The 24,731-nt window shown below is 45.1% G+C and overlaps 1 protein-coding gene across 1 annotated transcript; it reads left to right on the top strand.

Annotated features, from left to right (window-relative positions):
- The first annotated feature begins 1,508 nt into the window (after positions 1 to 1,508).
- LOC146333667 (vomeronasal type-2 receptor 26-like) lies at positions 1,509 to 20,647 on the top strand. The gene is made up of 6 exons (XM_084825668.1): positions 1,509 to 1,660; positions 4,685 to 4,976; positions 6,301 to 7,146; positions 15,026 to 15,235; positions 17,416 to 17,542; positions 18,435 to 20,647. Exons 1-6 carry the CDS (start codon positions 1,509 to 1,511, stop codon positions 19,334 to 19,336), a joined length of 2,529 nt encoding a protein of 842 aa, XP_084681794.1. The 3' UTR covers positions 19,337 to 20,647.
- The last annotated feature ends 4,084 nt before the right edge of the window (positions 20,648 to 24,731 follow it).

The raw sequence follows: 24,731 nt of genomic DNA on the forward strand, positions 1-24,731 counted from the left end.
CTTAAGAGAACGATCCCACAATTCCCCCTCCCTCCCTACTGCATGTGGTGCTAGAACCCATAGAATAGCTTTCCCCCTGAATCCCCTACGCATAGATTGATTAATAATAATATATAGCTCTTCCTTTTTTTAAATGATTTTTTTTTTTTTTTAATACAAAATCCTGTTTTTAATACAAAATCCCATGTGTTTGTTTGGCTTATTGCACTTCCATTAGAAAATCTATTTCCTTGTTGCTTCTCCTGTATTAGGTAAAGGGAATTAGTTAGGCATATTGGGTGTCTTTTTAACCCATAAAGTGAAAGTGGTTGAAGCTGTGTGTGTCAGTGAGGACAACTGACCAAAGTGGAGGCTGATGTGACGTCCTGAGGCAGTTTCTTTTTCAGTTACAACAGGTGGAAGCGGAAGATGGTATAACCCGGGGCAGGAGTGTCACACTCCTCATTCCTGAAGTGTTATGTTTGAGTATGACTCTGTTCTAGTTGAGAATGGCTCTGGGACATGAGCAGGATGGCGGGCCACACTGTGTCCATACTAGTTGTTCAAAAGGTTCTTCCTTCAGAGGCATCAGGCTTTCCCTTGGGTTCTGGAGCTTCTAGATCACACCAGAGGGAAGGACCAAATTTAACAAGCTGAGGCTGGTAAAACATCCTCTGAATCCCACCAAGTATCTCCTGGGTTGTATGTGGATCTATGTGCAAATATGTATGTGCATGTGGGCGAACGTGTGCACGCATACATATGTGCCCCTGTAACCCCAGAAGATATCCAATGCAGCCCTTGAAGCTATAAAATATACCCCAGCCCTGTGGCTCCAACTTAAGATCCCCTTGGAAGCACATAATGTGGGGAAGAAAGAGACCTGCAGTTCCAGTCATTACTGCCATTTTCACCCCTGCATCATCATCAGACTCCATCCTGCCACAAGCAACTCCTCCTCCCTTTCCCCAATCATCAATCTGGACTAGTAAACTTTGGCACAAGCCTCGACTCCATCTTGGATTTAGGAGCTCAGTTGTACATAGTCCCATGGCCTGAACCTGACAACTAAACTCAAATCCCAGAGCCAATCTGCCCCACGAACAAGCAAAGAGTGACACAAACAGGTTTTTCTCCCTCCAGGGTGCAAAGGAAGCCCAGCGCTATGGGGCCATAGTTATTTCTCTAGCCTGGAATTATCAAAATGACAGTAATTCCTGAGGAACCCCACTGTGGATTTCCATCCAACAAGTCAACAAAGAAATCCAAGAGAAAACATGCTTAATGATAATTTAAAAATGCCCTAAGGTCCTCAAGCAGGGCTGGGTGGTAGAAGGGTACCGTGATGTGTGATTTTTTTTTCTTTTGTCCCAACAGTCTAAAACTCAGCCTGAGATCTGTGCGGTCAGCTGCAGCTCAGCTTCAGTGCAAACTGTGGTTACTGACTTCAAAACGAAGGTCTCTTTATGAAGCTGAGAGTTTGGCTGCTGCTGCTATTTTGGGTCCTTCCTCCAGCCATCATGCAGAGGATGGGGAATGGGTCCCACTTGATCCAATTTCAAGAAGACTATTACAGGCCAGGAGACCTCATCATCGGTGGGAATTTAGAACTTGACAGTTATTGCTTCATACCGAAGCAGACATTTATGGAAATCCCATCGTGGGACTGCATGTTTTTTGTGTAAGTTGGGCTTTGGGATGGGCTTTGGATAAATGTCTATCTGCTTTGCTTTCAGATTAGAAGGCTACTTCCAGGTGTATTCATTAGTGGTACTACTGATGCTCATAATTTCCTAACTGGACAGGTCTCAGGGGCTTGTCATGACTAGCTTCATTCTGAGCTGGAGGTGAACCCCCTTCACTCCGTCCCTCTCTGGCTCCATCAACATTGGTATAGTGGAGTCCCAGACACCCTGGGAATGATACTTGGAAGAGACCCAGGGTGCTGAGCCATGCTGTTGCATGTATTATTGTAAGGTGAGCTACATGGAAAGGTGTGTGTGCATGAAAGGCAGAGTATGGGAACTGCTAGGCAGAGTAAGGAACTCCAGAGAGTTCCTTAGTTAAGGAACTCCACAGAGAGGCTGGAAGGGTAGTTCAGACCTTGTTTTGTATCCGGTGATATCACTGCAGAGTGAACTCTTCAGCTCTTCAGCATAAAGAGCATAAACTCTTCAGCATAAACTCTTCAGCATAAATTATTTTCAAATTTTGGGGGTCAAAACTTGCTTTTCACAGTTGTACTCCACATCAAGCTGGTGTGTGTGTGTGTGTGTGTGACCTGATGAGAGTTTGTCATCATGAATCCATATCCTTATTAACTGGTGGAACAATCTGCTTCTAGAGGTTCTTTCTTGCAAGATAGGTAGGCAGAGATAAGCAGTAAGTTGGTTTCATGTTAAGAATTTGGTAATGACTAAAATGTCAACACCACCTCCCAGCAGAGTCTTCTTCTAAGCCAGTGGCCTTGAATTCCTACCTGTTGTTAGACTACAACTTCCATTACCCTTGGCCAAATACTGGCTAGGGATAAGGGAGCTATTAGAGAAAAGAGAGCTTCCTTCAGAAAATAGAAGTCTTGCCCAATTGAGGGGGGAAAAAGGGAGCACAAGCTTGCACAAAGGCGATGCAAGCAGACAATAAGAGATGCAAAAAAGCAGTTTGAAGAGCATATTGCTAGCAACATCAAGGCCAACAATAAAGAATTATTTAAATACATCAGAAGCAGAGAAGCAGCTAGGGAGGCAGTTGGACCATTGGATGACAATGGAGTGAAAGGAGTATTGAAGGAGGACAAGGAGATTGCAGAGAAGCTGAATGAATTCTTTTCATCTGTCTTCACAGCAGAGGATATAGGACAGATATCTGTGCCTGAAGTGATCTTTTCAGGAAGGGAGTCTGAGGAACTGAGGCAAATAGCAGTGACAAAAGATAAAGTTCTCAACCTTACTGATAAATTGAAAGCAAATAAATCACCAGACCCGGATGGCATCCATCCTAGAGTTCTCAAAGAACTTAAATATGAAATTGCTGATCTTCTAACCAAAATATGCAACATGTCCCCAAGATCAGCCTCTACATCAGAGAACTGCAAGATGGCCAATGTAACACTGATTTTTGAAAAGGGTTCAGGGGTGGTGGTGGTGTCTGGGAAATTACAGGCTGGTTAGCTTAAGAACGTAAGAACATAAGAAGAGCCATGCTGGATCAGACCAAGGGTCCATCTAGTCCAGCATTCTGTTGACACAGTGGCCAGTGAGCTGTTGACCAGGAACCCACAAGCAGGAACGAGTGCAAGAGCACCCTCCCACCCATATTCCCCAGCAACTGGTATACACAGGCTCACTGCCTCTGGTCCTGGAGGTAGCACATAGCCATCAGGACTAGTAGCCATGGATAGCCTTTTCCTCCAGGAATTTGTCTAACCCACTTTTAAAGCCATCCAAACTGGTGGCCATCACAACATCCTGTGGTAGCGAATTCCATACTTTAACTCTGCGCTGTGTGAAGAAGGGTGTCCTTTCATCTGTCCTGAATCTCCCACCAATCATCTTCATGGGAGGGCCCCACTGGGTTCTAGTATTTTGAGAGGGAGAAAAATGTCTCCCTCTCCACATTCTCCACACCATGCATGATTTTGTAGACCTCTATCATGTCTCCCCTTACCCTTCTTTTTGTCCAAGCTAAACAATCCCAGCTGATGTAACCTTCTCTCATAGGGGAGATGCTCCGGCCCATGGATCATTTTTGTTGCCTTTTTATGCATGTTTTCCAGCTCTACAATGTCTTTTTTTTAGGTGTGGTGCCCAGAGCTGGCCACAGTATTCCAAGTGTGGTCGCACCAAAGGGCGGATTTAAGTGGGGAAGTGTTTTATATCATGTCAGAGCTTTAGCGCAATTAGCTCAATATCTTCTGCACTGACTTGCTATGGCTCTCCAGGGATTCATACAGGGGTCTCTCCAAGCCATTCCTGGAGATGCTGGGAATTGAACCTGCATGTAAAGCAGGAGTTCCAGCACCAAACTGTGGTCCTTCCCCTCAATTATCCTGAGTCACATGGGGAAAATCTTACTTTACTATGTAGAGGTTGTGGGAATGTGGTGATGGCTGCTGGGATAGGTTTGCTTTAAAAACTGTCTGATATCTTCCTGGAGAACAGGACTATTGACAGTTCTTAACCATGATAGCTAAACGGGGATTCCATGTTTAGAGGCAGTCTACCACAGAATAGGAGTTTCGGAGGGGCGGGGGGGCGGGGAGAAGAAAGGAGGCTGTTGCATTCATATCCTTCTTGTGGGAACCCCTGAAAATATCTTCGTCAAAAATATCACAGTCAAAAACAGTTTGGTGAGTTAGGTGGAGGCATCTTGGCTTGATCCTGCAGGGCTCATCTGATTGTCTTCTTATTAAGTTCTTACCAGATTTATTTATTTAATTAATTTTATTTAAAATTATTTTAGACCACCTTTAAGGGTAGAACTCTCTCAAGGTAGCTTGCAATGCAGAACTAATACAACAGAAAATCAATAAATAAGTATTCAGTGAAAATGCTACAGAAACAGACCAAACAGACCAAGACGGCTTTCATCTAGAAGATGTTGTCCATGTTCACAGAAGGCTGAAACAGAAGGACTTCATTACTCTTCACTTTTTGGGAATTCTGTATGGATTCCATCCTGACCCCCAATGTCACTTTCATTGCAGGAGGATACTCAAGAACTACCAGCAATTCCTGGCCTTGGCATTTGCCATCAATGAGCTCAATAAGGATGCAAGTCTCCTACCCAACTTGACCCTCGGCTTCCGGATCTATGAGCACAGTGGCGTTGTAAGAAGGATCTATGTGAACACCCTCTCCCTGCTTTCCACACGGGGGCGAATGTTTCCTAATTACAAATGTGACAGGCAGGAGAAATTGCTCTCCATTATTGCTGCTCTAGACACCACATCCACAAGGCAGATGGCATCCCTAATGGGAATACTCAAGATCCCACAGGTAAGGGATCCATCTAGGGATACATATGGAGCCTTGGCAGAATTTAAGCACAGAGATGCAAAAGGGCAGTCTCTGAAAACAGTTCCTTTTTTTCTTTTTTGAGCCAGATATCTTATGAGGTATGCCAAAAAACAAAAACAAAAACCACCTTTGTAAAACAAAGACATTTTGAATTTGCTAATAAACCAGGAAGATGGTTGGCCTATAAGCTTAGAAAGGAGAAAGAAAAGAAAACAATTGTGAAAATAAGTGAAAGTGGATTAGAATTAACCGATAATGTGGCAATTCAGAAAGTCTTTTATCAATAGTATTCAAATTTGTATAAAGGACATGATATCTCCCCAGAATTAATGGATAAATATATTCATAAACAAAATGTACCAAAAATGACTAAGGAACAAAAACAAATGATGAATGGCCCAATAACAGTAATTGAAATGGTGGAAGCAATAAAAAAAAATTAAATTGGGAAAAACTCCGGGACCAGATATCAGGCTTATAAGTGTGAAGAAGAAATTTTACAACCGTTGAAAAATATGATGAACAGTATTTTAGAAAAGGGGGAGATACCGGAAACATGGAAAACAGCATATATAATGTTAATACTTAAAGAAGGACGGGATTTAACCTCAACAAAAAACTACAGACCAATCTCATTATTGAACAATGACTATAAGATATTTGCAACAATTTTGGCAGAGCTTCACCTTACGTTTAGAAATCCATTTTAAAAATGGGCACCTTCCTTCAGGATGACACTTAATGCCTCTGAAGAGTTTATGCCTTAAAAACGCAGTCTTTAAAGCGCCACAAAACTCCTCATTGTGTTTTCTGCCACAGACTAGGGGTATGCGAACAGACCTCAGCTTGGGTTCTCCGGCTCCTGCTCGCCCCCCCCCCCAAACCTGCGCTCGAGCCTCCACAATCTCAGTGAGTCACCTGCACTCACCACAGTCCCGTCCAGCGAGCGCCCACCATTTTGCCATCTTTTTTTGGGGGGGGGAGGAGTTTAAAAAATGTGCATATTTAAATATGCACAGTTTGGGGCCAGGAAAGCTTAATATGTACATTTTTAGAGGCAAAATGTATGTGCATTTTTAAGCCCCTTTTTTCCACACACAAAAAGGCAGCAAAATGGCACGCACTCACTGGATGGGGTTGCAGTAAGTCCGGAAGAGCACCAGTGGGTGTGAGCAACAGCAGGGGCTCAGTGGGCATGGTCTGGGGGTTGCGGGTGGGGGGGGGCAACAGACTCTCAGATCCAGTTAGGCACCTGCGACATCCCTACCACAGACTAACAGGGCTATCTTGGAAATTCCTTCAGCTCAGTTGTAGCTTGTTTGAACCTACTCAGAGAGAGAAAACGGAATTTCCATCCTTCTACCGAGTTGATCCCAATGAAATGCCTCAGTATGTGGGCTTAGTCCGGCTGCTCCTGCATTTCCACTGGAACTGGATTGGGCTCCTTGTCTACACTGATGACAGTGGTGACAATTTCATCCAGATGCTGACACCGATGCTCAGGGAGAATGACATCTGTGTGGCCTTCACTGAACTGGTCAGCAACCTGTACCTTCTGCTTCATGGAGCACATAGCAATATTGTTAGTTCTTGGTTTGACATGATCCAAGTGCTTGTTTTCTTTGCAGACTCCAATGTTACGGAAAAAATAGCAAGGTTCTTGGCTTCTTATGAAGAAAGGACTAAGATCTCATTTAGGAAGGTTTGGATTCTGACATCCCATTGTGAAATTGCTGCAACAGGATCTCACTTGAACCAACGAGATCTAAAACCTTTGCATGGTGCTTTGCACTTCAGAGTCCACAGAAGGGATGTGCCAGAATTCAAGCATTTTCTCCAGGCTTTAGATCCATTACAACCACAAGGAGACGTCTTTCTCCATGACTGGTGGGAAAGGGCATTTCACTGTCAGCTTCTGAAATCAGGCCAAACCCAAACCTCTCCAAGGAGAAAGAGAAAGTGTACTGGGAAGGAGAAGATGGAGGACCTGCCAGCTTCCGTGTTCGAAATGAGCATGACCAGTCAAAGCTACAGTATCTACAAAGCTGTCTATTCCATGGCACACGCGTTACATGCCATGTACATGTTAGGATCCAACTATGCAATGATGGTGGATGGCAAAATGCCTCTACAGGTGCAGCCATGGCAGGTAATCTCCTCCTTCGGAGTTAGCTCTCTAAAAGAAAGTGGCTTGGTGATTAGAGTCTGGGCCTGGTAGAAGGGCTATTATTCTCTTGTAAAGATCCCAAGAAAAAAGATTACCTATGGATATTCTTTCACGATCTTCATTTCCCTTAGGGAGTATTAGTAAGTGAGTAAATAACAGCATTAGACATGCAGTGTTTCTGTAATGGATGTATTTACAAATGTGGATATCAAGGAGGGAGGAATCTGGCAAGCCACCCCCACGACAGAGTGCTAGTCTATAAAGCAGTGTTGATCTCCCCACAGCTCTCAGAAGCAAACAGCGGGCAGATCCCCTACTCATTTTCTTCCTTGCCTCTGCCAGTCAGCTGCAGAATGGCAGTGCTAAGCTACGAAACGCATAGTGTGTAGCTGATCCTATCTTTTCTTTTTTCTTTTACTTTAGTGTATGTGTGCACTGTGCAGGGCCCCAATCTGGCCTGGGACCATCACATACTTCATCCCCTAAATTTGCTCCCCCTCCCCATGTGGGGACTAAAGAAAAAAACAAACCTCAACTGGCACCAATGGATTTTTGTTCCTTTCTTCAGTCCCTGTGTGGAGGGAGGGATGGAGGAGGATTGAGCAGGGAAGGAGCTGGGTGGGAATTTTTAACCCCCAGTAGGTGTGATCCCAGGGTGGATTGGGGTGGGGCACACACAGCAAAGTTACACAAATAATTAGGATCAGTTACATGGTATGCATTTAATAGAGTGTGTAGTTTAGCCCTAAGATGACTGTCTCTGCTGGTACAAGCCAACTCCTCCCAGGGCCCACCCAAAGATATAACAGTGTGTTGCAGCAAGTGGACACCATCCCCAAACTCCAAACATGTTCTAATAGCTAGTGCCTAATAAAGAGGCATTTTAGGCATTAAACTAAACAATGGAGTGTAGCAGCCATGTCGGGGGTCAGACTAAGTGGTCTCATGTTCTTGCTGAGCTAGCATAGTTTGGCAGGAACAGCAATGTAGAGACTTCCCCTGTCAGCAAGCCAAATTGCACAACACAGTCATGATTTTGCCTTTTTGCTTACTGCAAGACTGTATCCTTGTTCTCAAGATAGAATGTCCTATGGCCCATTTCCTGTACTATAAACAACTGTACCAACTGTAAAACCACAGGAGAGGGGGTGGGAGAAAGGGTCGCTTGTGTGTCATCATCTCTATAAAAGTAATGTGTGGCTATGCCTCGGGGCTTCTGGCTCTTTGGAAAAGATTCCAGCCTTAAGCCCGCGCGTTAAATAAAGAATATTCATTTTTCTTTACTCCGTGGTCTCTCTGACTCTGATTTCTGCTACATAAATGGTGCTGTGACTTGGATGTGGCAGGCTCTGAGACAGAGAGGTGGCAGTTGCCTGCTCTTTATCACCGCACCAGGAGGGAGAGCTCGGCGCACGCCTCCCTTTCTTGGCGCCACCGACCTTTTTGTCGGGTAAACGGGAGGGAGCCTGCGCCGGGATCGCCCAAACGGCAGCGAGCAGCAAGAGAACCTTGGGAAGCGGAGGAAGGAACTTGAGCCCTGCCTGTATCGCAGCTGCAATTGAGTTGAAACCCACATTGGAAGCCTTCAGGAGTAAGGCAAGTATGGAGTAAAAGTGGGCCCCGCCTTTAGGGAGAAAGGCCACTGGGCAGAAAAAAAGAGGGCCCCGCCTTATGAAGAAGGTCAGTGTTAGTATACGTATACGAAAAGAACCTACTCCTTGCGAGTAGAAGGGGGGCCTGATCACACCCCCGAGCGGGCGCCAGTACCCAGCACGCCAGTACTCAGTAGGAAGCTGAGGAAGCTGGGGAAGCCGCTTTCCGCTCTGGTGAAAAGTGGGAAAAGTGGGTGGCAGGGACATATGGATGCAGTGGAGAGATTGATGATGGTGTGAGTGGCTACTGTGGTTTCTGATGCATACCGTTGACCGTCCGGGTGCCCAGGCCAGTAGCAAAGTGCGTGGTGTGAAATTCCTTTTGTGTTGGCCAGTGAGACCCCTTACTCACTGACCAATCCCCTTTCCCTCCTTGTGTCTGTCTTTATCTTAGGAGAGAGGCTATGGGAGGTGGGGGAAGCAAGACTTGCACCCCCTTGAGATGTATGTTAAAAAAAAAAAGGAAAAAGATTTTTTTAAAAGGATTCAGAATAGAGAGAGGAAATAGCAAAAAAGCTCAAGGTCGAGCTGAGAGGAAAAAAAAGAACAAGATCTGAGGCTGTTAATCAGAGAAATGTTGCAAGACAGCCTAGCTTTTGACGTAGCGTGGGAGTGTGAGGCTGAAGAAGTAACCGTTAGCCTAGTGCACCGGGAGAGGGGGGCAGGAGAATTGCCCACAACGTTCTGAGTTGTGCAACATCATCACCTCGCCTAATTGAGATGAAATCCCTAAGAAATGGAAACTGAAAATGAAGACCCAGAAGATGAAGGCAAAATAGAAAATAAAGGTGCAGAATCAGCCCCCAGAGCACAGGCTAGACCCCTCTTCGAGTGAAAAGTGTGCCATAAGACTGTCCCAAAGCAGAATGAAGCGGAAAGACCACGTTGAAGATCTCTGTCAAGGTAACCGTGTTTAGCTTTGAACTGTGTTAGAATTGCATAGAGCCTGTAGCTACTGACCATCAGCTATATGATTTCTGAAGAGCGTAACCATTAAGCTTTTGCCGTGGGATTCCCTGCAATGAAGAAATCTCACTGATTTGAGTGTCCAGTGTTACACTGCCTGAGTGTGTGTGCTGAAGAGACCGAGAAACCAGACAGCATGTTCCTGGCCAAGCCAAAATCATGCTACTACCATGCTCCTGAAAGCTGCAATAAACTGTGTAAGCTGGGAGACCCAACCTGATTGAGAAAAAAAGAAGATATTGGAGCAACTGTCTTAAAAAACAATGAGATCTGTGTAGCTGGCTGGCTGACGCTGTCAGTGATGTTACAGCTTTAAATTAAGACTGTTTTCCTGTTTGAGACCCCAGCGAAGAAAGCTGACCCGAGTTATTTGTTGCCTGTGCCAAAGCAAAGATTTGGCTGCCCTGTTTTAAGCTTGGGATTTACAAATACAAACAAACTGAGAAGCTTGCCTTTGAAGTCCTGCAAATCACCCCACCGCCTCCCCGAAGATTAATGGCTGCCTGAAAAATGCAAGTATAAGGCGATGCCCATCACCCCCCCAGCGTCCTGAGTTTCAGCACTCAGTGTTTCAGTGCTTTTGTGTACCAGGTTAGAAGAGAAAAAAAAGAGTAAGTTTTTAAAATGTCTGTGAGAACCTGACAGAAGTAAAATAGAATTTACAGAGGAGTTGCCCAAGTTAAAGCATCACGGCTAGAGAGCTGAGCTGTGCCGCTCTGTTTAGACAGAGGCCTTGCTAAACAGTTAAAGGCCCTTGTCTGTCAGAAGGGGTGTAGGGCCACACTTCCCCTTTTTTAAACTGATGCAAAAGTGGGGAGCCTTTGCTGGAAATATCTCATCTTCATTGCCCAGAGCCTTCTCTGTTTGGCTCCATCATCTGGGCTTTTTAGAGACACTCTGCACATGGACTAAAATTTTGAATTGTCAAAGACTTTCCATGGACAGTGCTGTGAAGCTTTTGATAAACTTAAACTGTCATCGCTGTGGACCGTGTGTCTGTGTTTGTAGTCAGCTCAGTGTACAGCAGGCTGAGTTTGATCTATGACTTTTAGATTTCCTTCTGCCAGAACTCATGCAGCATAAAGTTGCCGATGCAAAAATGGTGACCTAGAACTCTTTGCGTGTGTGGGTATGCCCATCCCTTGATTTTAATGGGCCCTGAGCTTTCAGCCAGAAGAGCAGTATAATTGCTGGATCTGCTCCATCATGCCTTACTGTGCTAAAAGTGCTTTCCATTCATTGTGTTAAATTGCAGAAAAAGTTTGTTGTGTATATTTTATGATTTCTTAAATATCAAAATATATGTGATATTTGCAGATATGTGTTAGTTGCAACTCCAAATAATACTAAGTGTGGTTCCCAATGGATGACAAGGAGAAAGACAAAGGCAAGTAGAAAAGAAGGAATAGAGAAAGTAGAAGACAGATAGAGAAGGGGAAAAAAAGAAGAAAGAGGAGGCAAGAGGCAAAGAAAAAAAACATTTGTAGAAAAGAAGCGTGGCCATAGTTGCCCCCAGAGTAAATTAAAAGCAGCTGATTATGCCTGGAGCTTATTACCTGGGATAAAGTAGCCACAATAATGTAATAGTTCTTTAAGATGAAGAAAATGTAACTAGAAAGAGAAGAGCCTATCCCAAATGTGCGTCATTGGGACTAGTGTAAGGCAGAAAATTTAAGTAAGTGAGTTTAACTTGCAAAAAGACAAGGCTGGTGCATAGAGCGGAAAGTTTTATATAAAAAGTTTGAAACATGATCTGCAATACAGGCAGATCAGCAAAAGAGAGAAAAAGCAAGAGAGGGAGAGAGGTTTCTCTCTCCCAACACACAAGCTGGGCTAAAGTGCCTCACCCAGTATCAAACCCTGCTGTTAGAAGCCATGACAGCAAGTATGATAAAGTCAGTTAATATAACCAAAGTGTCTAAAGTGCTGCAAGGTGCCACCAAAGCCCCCAGAGCGTACTTGGAGCGTCTTTTAAATGCCTATTGCCAGTATGCCCCCTCGACCCAGAGGCCCAAGAAAACGTAGACAAAGAAATGAAAAAGACCCGGCAGAGGCAGAAGATTCTTAAGAAAAAACCAGTGTGCCCAGTGCGGACAAGATGGACATTGGTGGCGTGAATGCCCAAATGAAATAAATCGAATACACGAAAGAGAAAACCAAAGGGGCCAGAACGGGCGAGGGTGGAGACAGCTTAGTTAGCAACCAAACTGGAAAGCAGGGGTCTATAAAAATGTATAAAGAAGCCCCCTTCATTAAAGTGGCTAAAGCCAAAAGTCTTAAATAAGACAGACCGGGCCCCCTTAATCTCAGCCCCGGGAAGCCCCTACTCACTGCCACTGTGAGGGGCCATGACATTGACTTCATAATTGACACTGGAGCAGCATCAAGAGCAAGCAAACGTTAGCCTTAAACAAGAAGTCTAAACACTGGGCAAAGTTCTTCAAGCCCAGCGTCGCTTTGTCTTAGAAAATAAGCCCCAATTCCCATTACAGAGATTCATCCTTTCCAACCAGGAGATAAAGTATGAGTTAAAGAGGGAAAAATGACCCTTTGACTCCCAAATGGAGAGGACCAAAAGCTGTTATACTTTCCACCCCCACAGCTATGAACTCGTGTACATTAAACACAAGTCAAGAGAGCGAAAGGAGGGGAATGGACTGTAAACAGACATCCTAAAAATCCTTTAAAAATCATTCTGAAAAGGCAGTAAGAAGACTCAGGCTAGACCTTACTGTGGGCACACCTGGAGACTGTCCACCCAGCGTACGGTCAGACCTGCACCTGGAGAATTGAAGAAGGGGACTAGACCCTGCTGCAGCTAGCCAGGTGAATAGCTGCCCGGCATACGGTCAGATCCCAAAGAAGATCAAACATGCGTGTTGTAGTGTTAGTAGTGTTGTATTGTGTTTCCCTAATAAGATGTAAAAAAGGGGGGCCTGCCCCTGGAGAAGGTAGTTTGTCCCAGCAATTTGCTGATAATTACTGGCTTCACTTAGCTAACATCACTGGGATAAAGTATTTTTGTTTACCAAAAGATATACCTGCAAACAGGCTTATTAGCATGTCTAATACCTGTCTGTAACCATCCTGAAAGAATTCAAAAAGATACCATGTTAAGAGTTTATAGTGTAAGTTTAACTTACTCCCAAAATGCTGATTGGGGCGTGGTTGCAAAGATCCTACCCCCTACAGAATTTACGCACCCCCATTGTTGCTGAAACAAATGCTACGTGTGCGCGAATGCCCAATTGTCAAAAATCTTCCGGAAAATGTAAAGCCATCCCTGGCCCCCCCTTCCACTGTAATAAAATTCAAAATATATCTTTTAATGAGGCCCACATACTTTTGCCTCATGGATAGTTTTAGACATGTGGTTCCCGCACTTGGTCATTTATTCCTGCCAACTTGTCCGATAACCAACCATGTTGCCTCAGTCGCCTAGTGCCATTCCTTCCCCCGTGGCCTAAAAAAATCAGTCAACGGCAGCCTCGAGCACTGCAACTGACTGAAAATTGTAATAGTCATGTGCAGCTATACTCTGACTCGGAAAAATTGGCCTTAGCGATGTCACTAGTTGGTGTTCCAGGTTTAGCCTTGGCTGATGGTCTGAAAATCAACCGGTTAGCATGCAGCTTGGCCAAAAAGTATAAATGCCACCTCACGAGCATTGTCATTATTAAATAAAGAAGTTGCGTGATCTAAGAGGTGCGGTTCTAGAAAATAGAGCTGGTATAGATTACCTCTTCCTTCTTCATCATTTGGGTTGTGAGACACACCAAAAGCTCTGTTGCTTTAACTTAACTGATAATGGCAATGCTGTAGATGAACAGATCAACAAACTGCACCAAATAGTCGCTGACATCAAAATAGAGCAACATAATTGGCTCGACTGGTTGATCTCTTGGCTTCCAGATCTGGCTCAAAGCATTATTTGTTCTAATTTTACCAGTAGCAGTGGTAGGGGTACTGTTATGCCTCTGCATCCCCTGGTTTATGCATTGCTTAAACAATCTATTTATTGCCTCAGCCACAAAAACAGCCGCCCGCTATGCTTTAATAGCTCAACAAGGTATTAAATAAGAAAGTTGCCATAAAAATCCTGTGTTATGCCTTGCCAACCGAGATGTCTACTTGTGTAATGAAATGCTATAATTGTAATAAAATTATGCATTTAAGGGGGGAATGTAGCAGCCATGTCGGGGGTCAGACTAAGTGGTCTCATGTTCTTGCTGAGCTAGCATAGTTTGGCAGGAACAGCAATGTAGAGACTTCCCCTGTCAGCAAGCCGAATTGCACAACACAGTCATGATTTTGCCTTTTTGCTTACTGCAAGACTGTATCCTTGTTCTCAAGATAGAATGTCCTATGGCCCATTTCCTGTACTATAAACAACTGTACCAACTGTAAAACCACAGGAGAGGGGGTGGGAGAAAGGGTCGCTTGTGTGTCATCATCTCTATAAAAGTAATGTGTGGCTATGCCTCGGGGCTTTTGGCTCTTTGGAAAAGATTCCAGCCTTAAGCCCGCGCGTTAAATAAAGAATACTCATTTTTCTTTACTCCGTGGTCTCTCTGACTCTGATTTCTGCTACAGGAGTACAGAGAAAAACAAACAGTCTCCTAACTTGATGGCCTTCTAGGGATGGGCGGATTACTTACCCCATTCCGGGTGGGGGCATCCGCTGGGGTGGGGAGGCGATCTGTCCCTCCCCCCAGAAACTTCCCTGGCCGGCTCCACTCTGTGGCGAGTCCGCAGAGCCGCCGGCCGGGCCTGCCTGCAGCTGGACTTCCGTCCGCTGCCGGGCTGCTGCCGCAAATGGTGTCCGGCGTAGCGGGTGCCATTTGCATCCCTGCATTAGCCATGATAGGCGTGGCGGATGCCATTTGCGTCCCTGCTCTTTGCTGTGATAGGCTACATAAATACTTACATAGGCTATCACAGATAATGCAGGGAGGCAAATGGTGGCCGCAGACCGGGGCAGCCATTCACGGCCGCAGACCTAGCAGACGGACTGGACCGGCCAACGCTAGGTAGGGTCCGTTCTGGGGAAATTTTGTGGGGTGGTGGTGGGGACTGCTTTGTTCCACCACTGACTCTGGGGGGACAGATTCTAAAGAATTCAGCCTCACTGGAGTCGGTGGCGGAATTCTCTAACATCCCTATAGTATATTAGAAGACATTCGTACCCAGTCACAGTTCCAACAACCAGTCACCCTATTATCTAAGTGTCTCTTTCATTTCAGATTCTTGCCTCTTTGAGGAATGTCCGGTTTAACAACAGTGCTGGAGATGAAGTCTCTTTCAATGTAAAAGGCGAGAGATACGATATTGTGAACTGGATTTTCTTCTCAAATCAATCCTTTGTTCCTGTCAAAGTTGGACAAGTGGACCCAGAAGCTTCCCCAGGCCACGAATTCACCATTCACTCTGATGTGATCGTGTGGGCTATGGAGGTGGGGTTGAAATGAATGTCCTGGGGTCATGGGAGAAATTAGGAATGTTGCAGTTCTTTCCGCTGAGAACAGAAGATGTATTTCTAGATGAGACTAAAAGCCAATTGAGTTCTGGGATGGGTCATTTTTTCAGTGGTAAACAACAATCCCTGCATGCAGAAGGTCCCGGATTCCTCAGTATCTCCAGGTATGGCTGGAAAAAGGCTCGTCTGAAACCCTGGAGAGATGCTGCCAGTCAGTGCAGACAATACTGAGCTAGGTGGACTAAGGGTCTGCCTGGGTAGAAGGCAGGTTCCAATGTTCCTGTTTCTGTCTCAAAATATATTTTATATGAGCCTCTGTTTCAAAGAGGGGCAACCTCTGGCCAGGGGATTTGCCCACTGCAGCTTGCAGTAGGTTGTGCCCCCTCCTCAGGCCCTGTCCCCTTCATAAGTGCTGCCCCCTGGCCTGGGAAGTGGAATCCCCATGTTATCTCTGACTGGAGATAACAAGCGGATTCCCCCACTCTGGGTCCTGCGAGCCCCAGTTTAGTCCCTTCCCATTTGGCTCACGTCCCAGGTGCGATGCAGCATTGCAGAAAGGAGGTGCCCAACTCGACCGGAGTTGCAGGACTAGATTGCAGGACTTTCTCTGTGCAATGAGAGGTACAGAGCTTTGTGCTTCTCTCTGCATGCAGGTGTCAAGGGATCCTTGGAGGCCTCTCTCAGTCTAATCCAGTAGCTAAGTCCAGACACAGACAAAGGGATTCCCTTTCAAAGCTTTATTCTTCTTTTACAACTTAACAACTCTACCGTTTGCAACTAGATCTGAGCAGCACAGTACCTATGCCCTACGTTGGAACAGTTGGTCCCCGTTTGAAAGGGAATTACTGGCAGACCCCTGAACTTAAGGACTAGGGAGAGTCCCTCCCCTTTTCCCTTGGATCCTCTGGGCGCAGCCGTTGTTTGCTGACCAACTGGGCACTACGCCTCCTTTCTGCGCCCTCCATCTGGCGCTGCTCTCTGCGTCGGCGTCGCGCGTCCACCAAGTCTGCTATCCGCGCTCTGTCACTCCCTGGACTGCTATCTAAGCTAGGAATGCCGGTGGGAGGAATCTCCGTCAGCTGTTGGCCCTGGGAAAGAGGAGCGCGCTCCTCTCCCAGGAGCGACTGCTCTTCCTCAGAATCAGAACTACTCTGGGATTCTATGGGCTCAGTGTCCACCCTGACAGCAGGGGGGCGAGGGGTGGGAAATGGTGGGATGGGCTTGATGATGTCATGAGAGAATGTGTGGCAGGGCCCAAACCTGTTGACTTCATCTGAGCTGCCAGATGTGGGCAGTTCGGAGCTAGGTTCCTAAAGTTTGAGCTCACAATACAGCAGCTTCCAATGTTTCAGTTTCTGCCGCCCAAGCAGTATAAATTCTATACAAGACTGTATTATGAAGGTCCTAAGTAAGCTGCAAACATCCAGAAGAGATTTGTCCCTCCTAAACTGGTGATCTGATCCATTATGTAATAATTATGTGGAGTAACTCTGGGCAGGTTCACATGATCACAGGGGGAAGTAAGTCACTGTAGGTTCACTGTCGTCATGTGAACCCAGTCTCTGAGTCCTGTTGAGTGCAATTTCTGTCTAGGGATGGGTGAACTCACCCTAGTCTGGGTTGTGCACTGCTCACCGGACCCCCATTGGCCAGCTGCCCCTGCTTGCTGTGCAGCCGTGAGACTCCAGGCAGTCCACAGGTCAAAGTTCAGCAGCACACTACCACCCAATCCCTCACTGAGATACCAATTGGTGTAAAATGGCAGCTCAGCCCTTTTTGTAAAGGCACGTTTTTGCAAATGGTGGCTGTAAAGCAGCCATACGCAACATTACAGGCATAAAAGGTCCATTTACGCCTGTAATTTTGCATAAATAGCCGCTTTACAGCTGCCTTTTCTGCAAATAGGCATTTGCAAAAAGGGTCGAGCTACCCTTTTTTATGCAAAATGATGCATCACGGAGGGATTGGGGATCCCCCCCCCCCCCCGCTTGCTTGACTTGGCATGAACTGAGTTAGGCAAGCACAGGGGTCCAGGGACTGGAGTCTGAGGGGCCGAGCAGGGGAATGTCTGCCAGACTCCACCCCCTACTTAGACTTCCACGACATCCCTATTTCTTTCACTTGGAAATCCTCAACTCTTTCTCTTTCCCCTTTCAGGAGACGCCCTTTGCGAGGTGTGTGGAGAGGTGCTCTCCAGGACACTGGAGAAAAGTTCCAGAGGAGAAACCTGTTTGTTGCTACAGATGTGATCTTTGTCCAGAGGGAACAATTTCTAATTGGACAGGTACCTCAAATGTTGAGAGTGCAGAACTTACTGGGTATAAAGGTGCAGAACTTACTGGGGCAAGAGTGGAGTGGGAACAAGGGGAAGATCACAGAGAAGGAGAAATGTCCACCATTTCCCCTAATACACACACACACACACACACACACACCATTTTGGATTGCATATCTCTTGGTTTACTTGTTTGCAAAGTATTCACAATTTCCTGAAAAAAATCTTCTATTTAAATAACAAAATAATTACTCGTAGTAAATCACTCATATTCGCAAGTACATTATCTGTTGGGTTTTCTTCCATACTGAAATTGGCTCAGCTTTTCATCCGTATTTTTTTAACAACCATTTCCCCAACCCCAATTGATTTGACATCAGACTTGTTGTTTGGGCAGAATGCTGATTGGGGTAGGTGGCTGGTCATCTTTCTAACAATCAGGCATGCTATCCCACAATACCAAACATATTGCCCTTTTTCCTGTAGTGTTTTCCATATCTTGTTCCCCTGCACAGAATGTAATCAGAGGAAAATGATACATATTTATTTATTTGCTCATTAAGAAGGCACTGCAGGGGACAGATTGTGGTTCAGCTCTAACAGTTAGCAGGTTTCATTTCTAGTTGCAAAGTATCGGTTTCTCTTCCTTGTGGAATATTGAACATGAGTCTGGTACAAGGGGGCATTATATGAAAAGCAAGCATTTTGTAACTTCCCTGACTCTGGTCTTATGAAATATGTTGTGGAAGCTTAAACAGAAAATAATCAAAGGGAAATCATACCCTTTGTTCAATAAATACCACTGGGTATTTCCATCTCCTTCTTTGTGGGCTGAGCTGCCCCTCACAAGAGTACATCGGTGTCATGTTTGAGATACTTAAATAGTTGTTGTTCATTCCAGATGCAGATAGCTGTGCCCCATGTCCAGAAGATCAACACCCCGATAAGAACCAAGACAAGTGTATCCCCAAGAAGATCCACTTCCTTTCCTATCAAGAGACACTGGGATTTGTTTTATTTTCTCTTGCACTGTTCCTGTCTCTGATCACATCTCTAGTGCTGGCAACCTTCATTAAACACCGTGAGACACCAATTGTCAGAGCCAACAACCGAGACCTCACCTACGTCCTCCTCATCTCTCTCCTGCTCTGCTTCCTCTGCTCCTTCCTGTTCATTGGCCAACCCATTAAGGTCACCTGTTGTCTCCGACAAGTTGCTTTTGGCATCATCTTCTCTGTTGCCATTTCATCCGTTTTGGCAAAAACGGTCACAGTGGTTCTGGCTTTCATGGCCACCAAGCCAGGAAAAATGGCAAGGAAACTCTTGGGGAGGCAACTGACAAACTCCATTGTTCTGGCCTGTCCCCTGATTCAAGCTATTATCTGTGCTGTCTGGCTAATGACATCTCCCCCATTCCCAAACTTGGACTTCTATGCCCTAGCTGGAGAAATTGTAGTGGAGTGTAATGAAGGCTCAGTCACCATGTTTTACACTGTTTTGGTTTACATGGGTTTCCTGTCCCTTGTTAGCTTTCTAGTGGCTTTCTTAGTGAGGAAATTGCCTGACAGCTTCAACGAAGCCAAATTTATCACCTTCAGTATGCTGATATTTTGCAGCGTTTGGGTCTCCTTTGTGCCCACCTACCTGCGCACCAAGGGGAAGTCCATGGTGGCGGTGGAGATCTTCTCCATCTTGGCCTCTGGGGCTGGTCTCTTGGGTTGCATCTTTCTCCCCAAATGCTACATTATTTTGCTGAGGCCCAATCTCAACACCAGGGATAATCTAATCAGGAAAAAAACCTAAGGAATTTGACACTTTGGACCATACCCTGCTAGTCTATTTTCCTGTCAAGGATATCTATTTAGGGGTGCCAATAAAATGACTAAAAAATTAATGTGCTGAGTTAGTTGTTAAACAGCAGAGTCCTTTCCACAGCAGGGACCTTGACCATTGCTTAGGCATTTGCTCTTTCCCAATCAAGTGGATACGGAATGAAAACAGTTTTTATATGTCTCTATATTCCTCATAAAAATCCTGCTATTGTAAAAAGTATATTACAATGGTATATTGGAATTAGTGTTATATATGACACATGGCACCTGCAATGGAATGTTGCAGTATATCCTCTACCCTCAAGGTTCCAGGGTTCCTGCCAGCCAGTCATGCCCTCCTCTGAGATATAATAGGTTGTAAGGAGCTGTTTCATTGTAAGGAGATCACTGCATGACACACCAGTTTTCTTTTTTCTCTTCCAAATGATGCATGTTTCTGTGGTGATTAAGAATTTTCTGTCCTCTCACTGGGTCATTTTTTGGGGGGTAGGTATTGTTGTTGTTGTTGTTGTTGTTGCTGTTGTTGTTATTATTATTATTATTATTATTATCATCATCATCATTATTATTTTGTTACTTCTGCAAATCTGTAGTTTTCTCCAAGCTTGCTCATACTTCCCTTGTGCTTTCTGTAGCCTCATTTCACCTTGATTCCTGTTGGCGTTCACCATCTGAGTTCGCTATTAGAGGGAGTGATAGTAGCAGCAAGAATATATTATGCTAAATTATGGAAAATGTCAGCTATCCTCATGTGTGTGAACTGGGAATGCAAAATGTATGAGTATGCTATCATGGCAAAAGTGAATAATTAGGTTGAATGAAGGCACAACAGTATAACAGATTCCTTCAAGATTAGGGAACTTTTATGGAATATTAGGAAAATAACAATGCAATTCTATACATGTTTATTCAGAAATAAGTTGCATTGAAACCATGTGGCTTACTCTCAGAGAAGTGGGTATAGAGTTGCAACTGAAGTCTCATTCTTAAACTACATAGTTAATATATTGCAATTATTATGACTTGCAAGTATTAAATAGAATAGCTCAATAATTCCTCTGGTATTAACATTTTTCTTTCTTTTTTAAAATTGTCAGAAACATCTTTCATGCCTTTGTTTTTTTCCATCATCCCCCACCCCTATTTTACTAATTTGACCTTGGTGTCCCATTTGGCCACTAGATGGCTGTGAAAAAGTAGAAGCTAGAACCTGACAACTGTACTTCTCTTTTAAGACTTGCATATTTAAATTCTATTTTTGTAGAGGGATTTTAAGCAAACCCTGGCCAATAAAAACCAAAACAAAGTAACAACAGACTATCGAGTCCCCATCAGTGAATCAGAAATGGTTGATATATGATAGATTAAGAAGCACATCACTGGACGTCTCTACATTAAAGAAAAAGCCCACAGCCTTACCAGACTTTCTTTGTTGTGAAGTCTTTTTGTGTTTATCACGGGCTCCCAGACAGTGACCAATGGTGACCATGTGATTGCTGAGAGGGGAAGTTTTCAATTTTCAGTGCTCCATACTTTTCAATGAAACAGTGCCGTCTAGTGGCGGTTTAATGGCACAACGCTGAATTTACACGCGGGAACACCCGCAATAAATATAAATCGTTCATGATCTCCGGATCTTTGTAAGGCGGAATAACTGGGAAATACTGCTGGATGTGCCCTGGATGTTGATGATGTCGTGTAAAGGGTCTGCAAACATCTGTGAGTGGCTAATCAGGAGCGCACGACAAATGCCTTGTGTAGAAATGGTCACTGTCTCCATATGGTGGTTGGGACTGACACTGTTCGCAGGAATGAAATGAACTTTTAGGAATAGGGGAAATGGCTGTATAACAGGTCAAAGTCTATTGGTCCTTCTAGCTTAGGATTGCCTACATGTTGACTGGCAGTGACTCTCCAGGTTTTCAGATGGGAATCTTTCCCAGCCTTACGTGGAGATGCCGGAGATCAAAATGGGATGTTCTTCAGCTAAGAACTGAAGCAAGCGAGCTTCCAAAAATAAATTCCAGTCCTCATGATTCTCAATGGAGGGCTGATTTAAGTGGAACATAGAAAGCTGTCTTATATCAGGTCAGCCTGTCAGTCTACATAGCTCAGGATTGTCTACACAGACTCGCAGCAGTTCTCCGGGGTTTTGGACTGGGGGTGCTCCCCAGCCCTACCGGGAGATCCCAGAAACTGAACCTGATACTTTCTGCATGCAAAGCTAAGCTGAGCTATGCTTTTCAGACTAAAAATTAGGGCCATGCAGGGACCCTCCGATCTGCTCCGGAGGCCGAATCAGAGCTTCCAACTTGGCCTGCCTTGGGCTGATCCAGAACTGGGCCAGCCCATTTCAGCCTCCAGATCCAAAGCATAATCTGGACAGCCAAAGCACCCCCCCCCCGCCCAGCTGCACGAGCTCGCATCTATCCCCGCCCATCCCTGCGAGCCCTCTGCTCTTCCTTATCTGGTCCCGTGGGAGGCGCCTTCAGCCACCGCCATCTTGGAGGGAGTCACCATTTTCTTTTAGAATGGCAATTCTTGTTCTTCTGGTAAGTAAATGGTGGGTAGATTGTGGCCATAAAGGGACCACCTGTGCAATATTGCAGGTGTAAATGGGCCGTGTATGCCTGCAATATTGTGTAGATGGTCCCTTTAGAGCTTCAATCTATGCACCATTTACTTACCGGAAGAAGAAGAGTCACCATGGTGACTCCCTCCAAGAAGGCGATGGCTGCAAGTGCTTCCCACAGGTCTAGGTAAGGAGCAGGGGGCTCGTGGGGCAGGCGGCTGCCCGGACCAGGCTGAAGCAGCCTGAAGCGCTTCAGGATCAGTCCAGCCTGCTTTGGGGCACTGTGGGCAGCTCCCAACCCTCTCCAGAACCAGACCATTTCGGCCCAAATCACCCCAATTCGCTTCACTATCTGGGATTCAGGCCGAAGCAGTGCACAGCCTACTAAAAATAAAATAAAGGTCTAGTCCGCATGGTTCTGAAGAAAGGGATGATTTAAATACGGACATAGGAAGCTGCCTTATACTGAGTCAGAACTTTGTCCATCTAGCCCAGCATTGTGTGTACTGGGCTATCCAGAGAGCTTCGGCTATTGGGCGGTATAGAAATGAAATGAATGAATGAATGAATGAATGAATGCTGACTGACAGCAGCAGCCCTCCAGGGTTCCAGATGTGTCTTTCCCAGCCCCAACCTGAAGATTTGGGGCACTGAACCTGGGATCTTCTGCATGCAACAAATGTCCTTGTCAGGATTCCCCTTATGACCTGGACGCCCTGAGCAACTCCCTAAGGATCTCTTCTCTCCTTAAGAGATCCTGAGCACCTTCCTTCTTTTCAACTTCCCCTTCACAATAATGTGGGGTTTCGGCTGTAGATGTGGGGTGATTGACGCACCAGACACTTGGGATTTAACCACGACAGTTTACTGGTAAATTCAAGCTAGGAAATCAGAAATAAAGGTATTTATACAATAGAGCTGAGTGATACAAAAGGCCTTAAAAGAAAGCAAAAGTTGCAAAATGCAAGTTCCTGTACCTTAGCTGCACTTAGACTCCTTTAGGCTACTCCTTCCTTCACTGTTCTCCCCGACTCTGGTCTTCTTGCTCTGGTCTTTCTGACTCTCTCTGCTTAGACCCCCCCCCCCCAACCAAAAGTACTGCTTCAAACCTGAAGAAATGAAACTTAACCCGGGGAAATGAAACTATTCCTCTCGGGGATACCCCCTCCCAACAAAAAAACTCCAGACCTCTAGGCCTGACCTTTCCCCCCTTTGCCTCTATAGGCCTCAAACCTTCATAGTCCTCTACCATGGTGCTCCAGCCCTTCTGAAAGACACCTTTCCATTTTCCACCACTCCAACCAGTTCCTATATAGCCTCTTCTGTTTCATGCCCCACTTTAATGGGCACTCCCAAGGGACATGTCAGATTTTTTCCTAACCAAAAAACCACATAGCAATCAAGGGATCTGCAATTCTTCATATGTGTGCGTGCGTGCGTGCATATGTGTGTGTTTGGTGACTTTTTGCCAGGGCTTGCAAAAAAAAATTGTTCGCTCTTAAGACAACCATCCCAGAAGATTTGATGTCCTTGTACAGTAACACAGCATGCTGATTCGTGCTGCTCAGTGCGGCTGAGTGTTGGGGAATCTGATTCTTGCTCTTATTCTCCAAGTAGGTGTTGACTTTTCTTGCTCACCTACTAGGAAACAATGTCACAGAAAATCTCAAGAAAGTTCTCAGGTGAAGTTTCCCAGACACTCAGGTTCATCATCCATGTCAAGGCATGAGAAAGGAAAATTAGCTGCCCTTTCTCTCCATGTGGGCAGAGAAGTCAGAACCACACTGAGCACTGCCGGAGAAATGCCTCTTCGTCTGTTGTCAAATGTCCATCCGTGGATTCCTTGATAATACAAGTCAAAGCCATGTGGCCATCTGGGCAGTGCCCATTTTGTTTTCTCCTTGTAACTTGTAACTGAAGAGGTTCTGAGCCTATTACCATTCACAGCTTGATTCCCCATGCTCTAATGAGAAGATTGGTACCTCACTCATAGTTGTATCATCAGGGAACCCATGGGCCCCAATTTTTGTACATTTGAATGCAGAGTATCTAGTCTAATTGCAACTCTTTCCCTTGACTTTTCTCAACTTGTTTCACCCAATGAAGAACCTTCAAATTATTTTGTTTGGGGTGATGTAACAGTTATAGCACTGATTTAAACATAACACCAAAATCTTTGTGCACAACCAGGGAGCCCATGTCATCCACTTGCTTTGTTTCAACCATGGCACACAACTTAAATTGCTGTTCCATGGTCTGATGATGTTGTTTGACAATGGCACCATGGAGATTGTTGTGAAAGATGGAGAGAGAAAACTATCTATTCAGTACACTCCCTCCTATATTTGGTGAGAATGTACATGGGCACAGTGCTTACCCAGGCTGGGTTTTCTTCAGAGTAACCGAGTGTTACCATCATATTTTAGTTTATTTACTGCTGGCCTTCAAAGCCCTACATTGGTTAGGGGCAGGTTACCTGAAGGACTGCTCACACCAGAGTTGGGGAATCTATGACCCTCCATGTGTTGATAGATTACAAATCCCATAATCCCTGACCATTAACCATGCTGTCTAGGGGGGTGTCTCCACAAGTGATTTACTGTGAGTTTGCTACATTTAGAGGTCATTCAGGGCACATGACATTGTAGCCATTCAGCAGCCATCCCGGAGTTTTGCACTGGAAAAGTTTTTTTCTGAGACTACTTTTAGTCTGATTGTTTTCTGTAATTTGGCTTGTCTGTGCTTCTGTTGCGGTGTGACCAAACCTCTGCATTTACTTCAGCATGATTGCTCT

This window comes from Heloderma suspectum, chromosome Z (genome assembly GCF_057233095.1).
Source record: "Heloderma suspectum isolate Gila_16-S chromosome Z, 16-S_ref, whole genome shotgun sequence".
NCBI classification, from domain to species: domain Eukaryota; kingdom Metazoa; phylum Chordata; class Lepidosauria; order Squamata; family Helodermatidae; genus Heloderma; species Heloderma suspectum.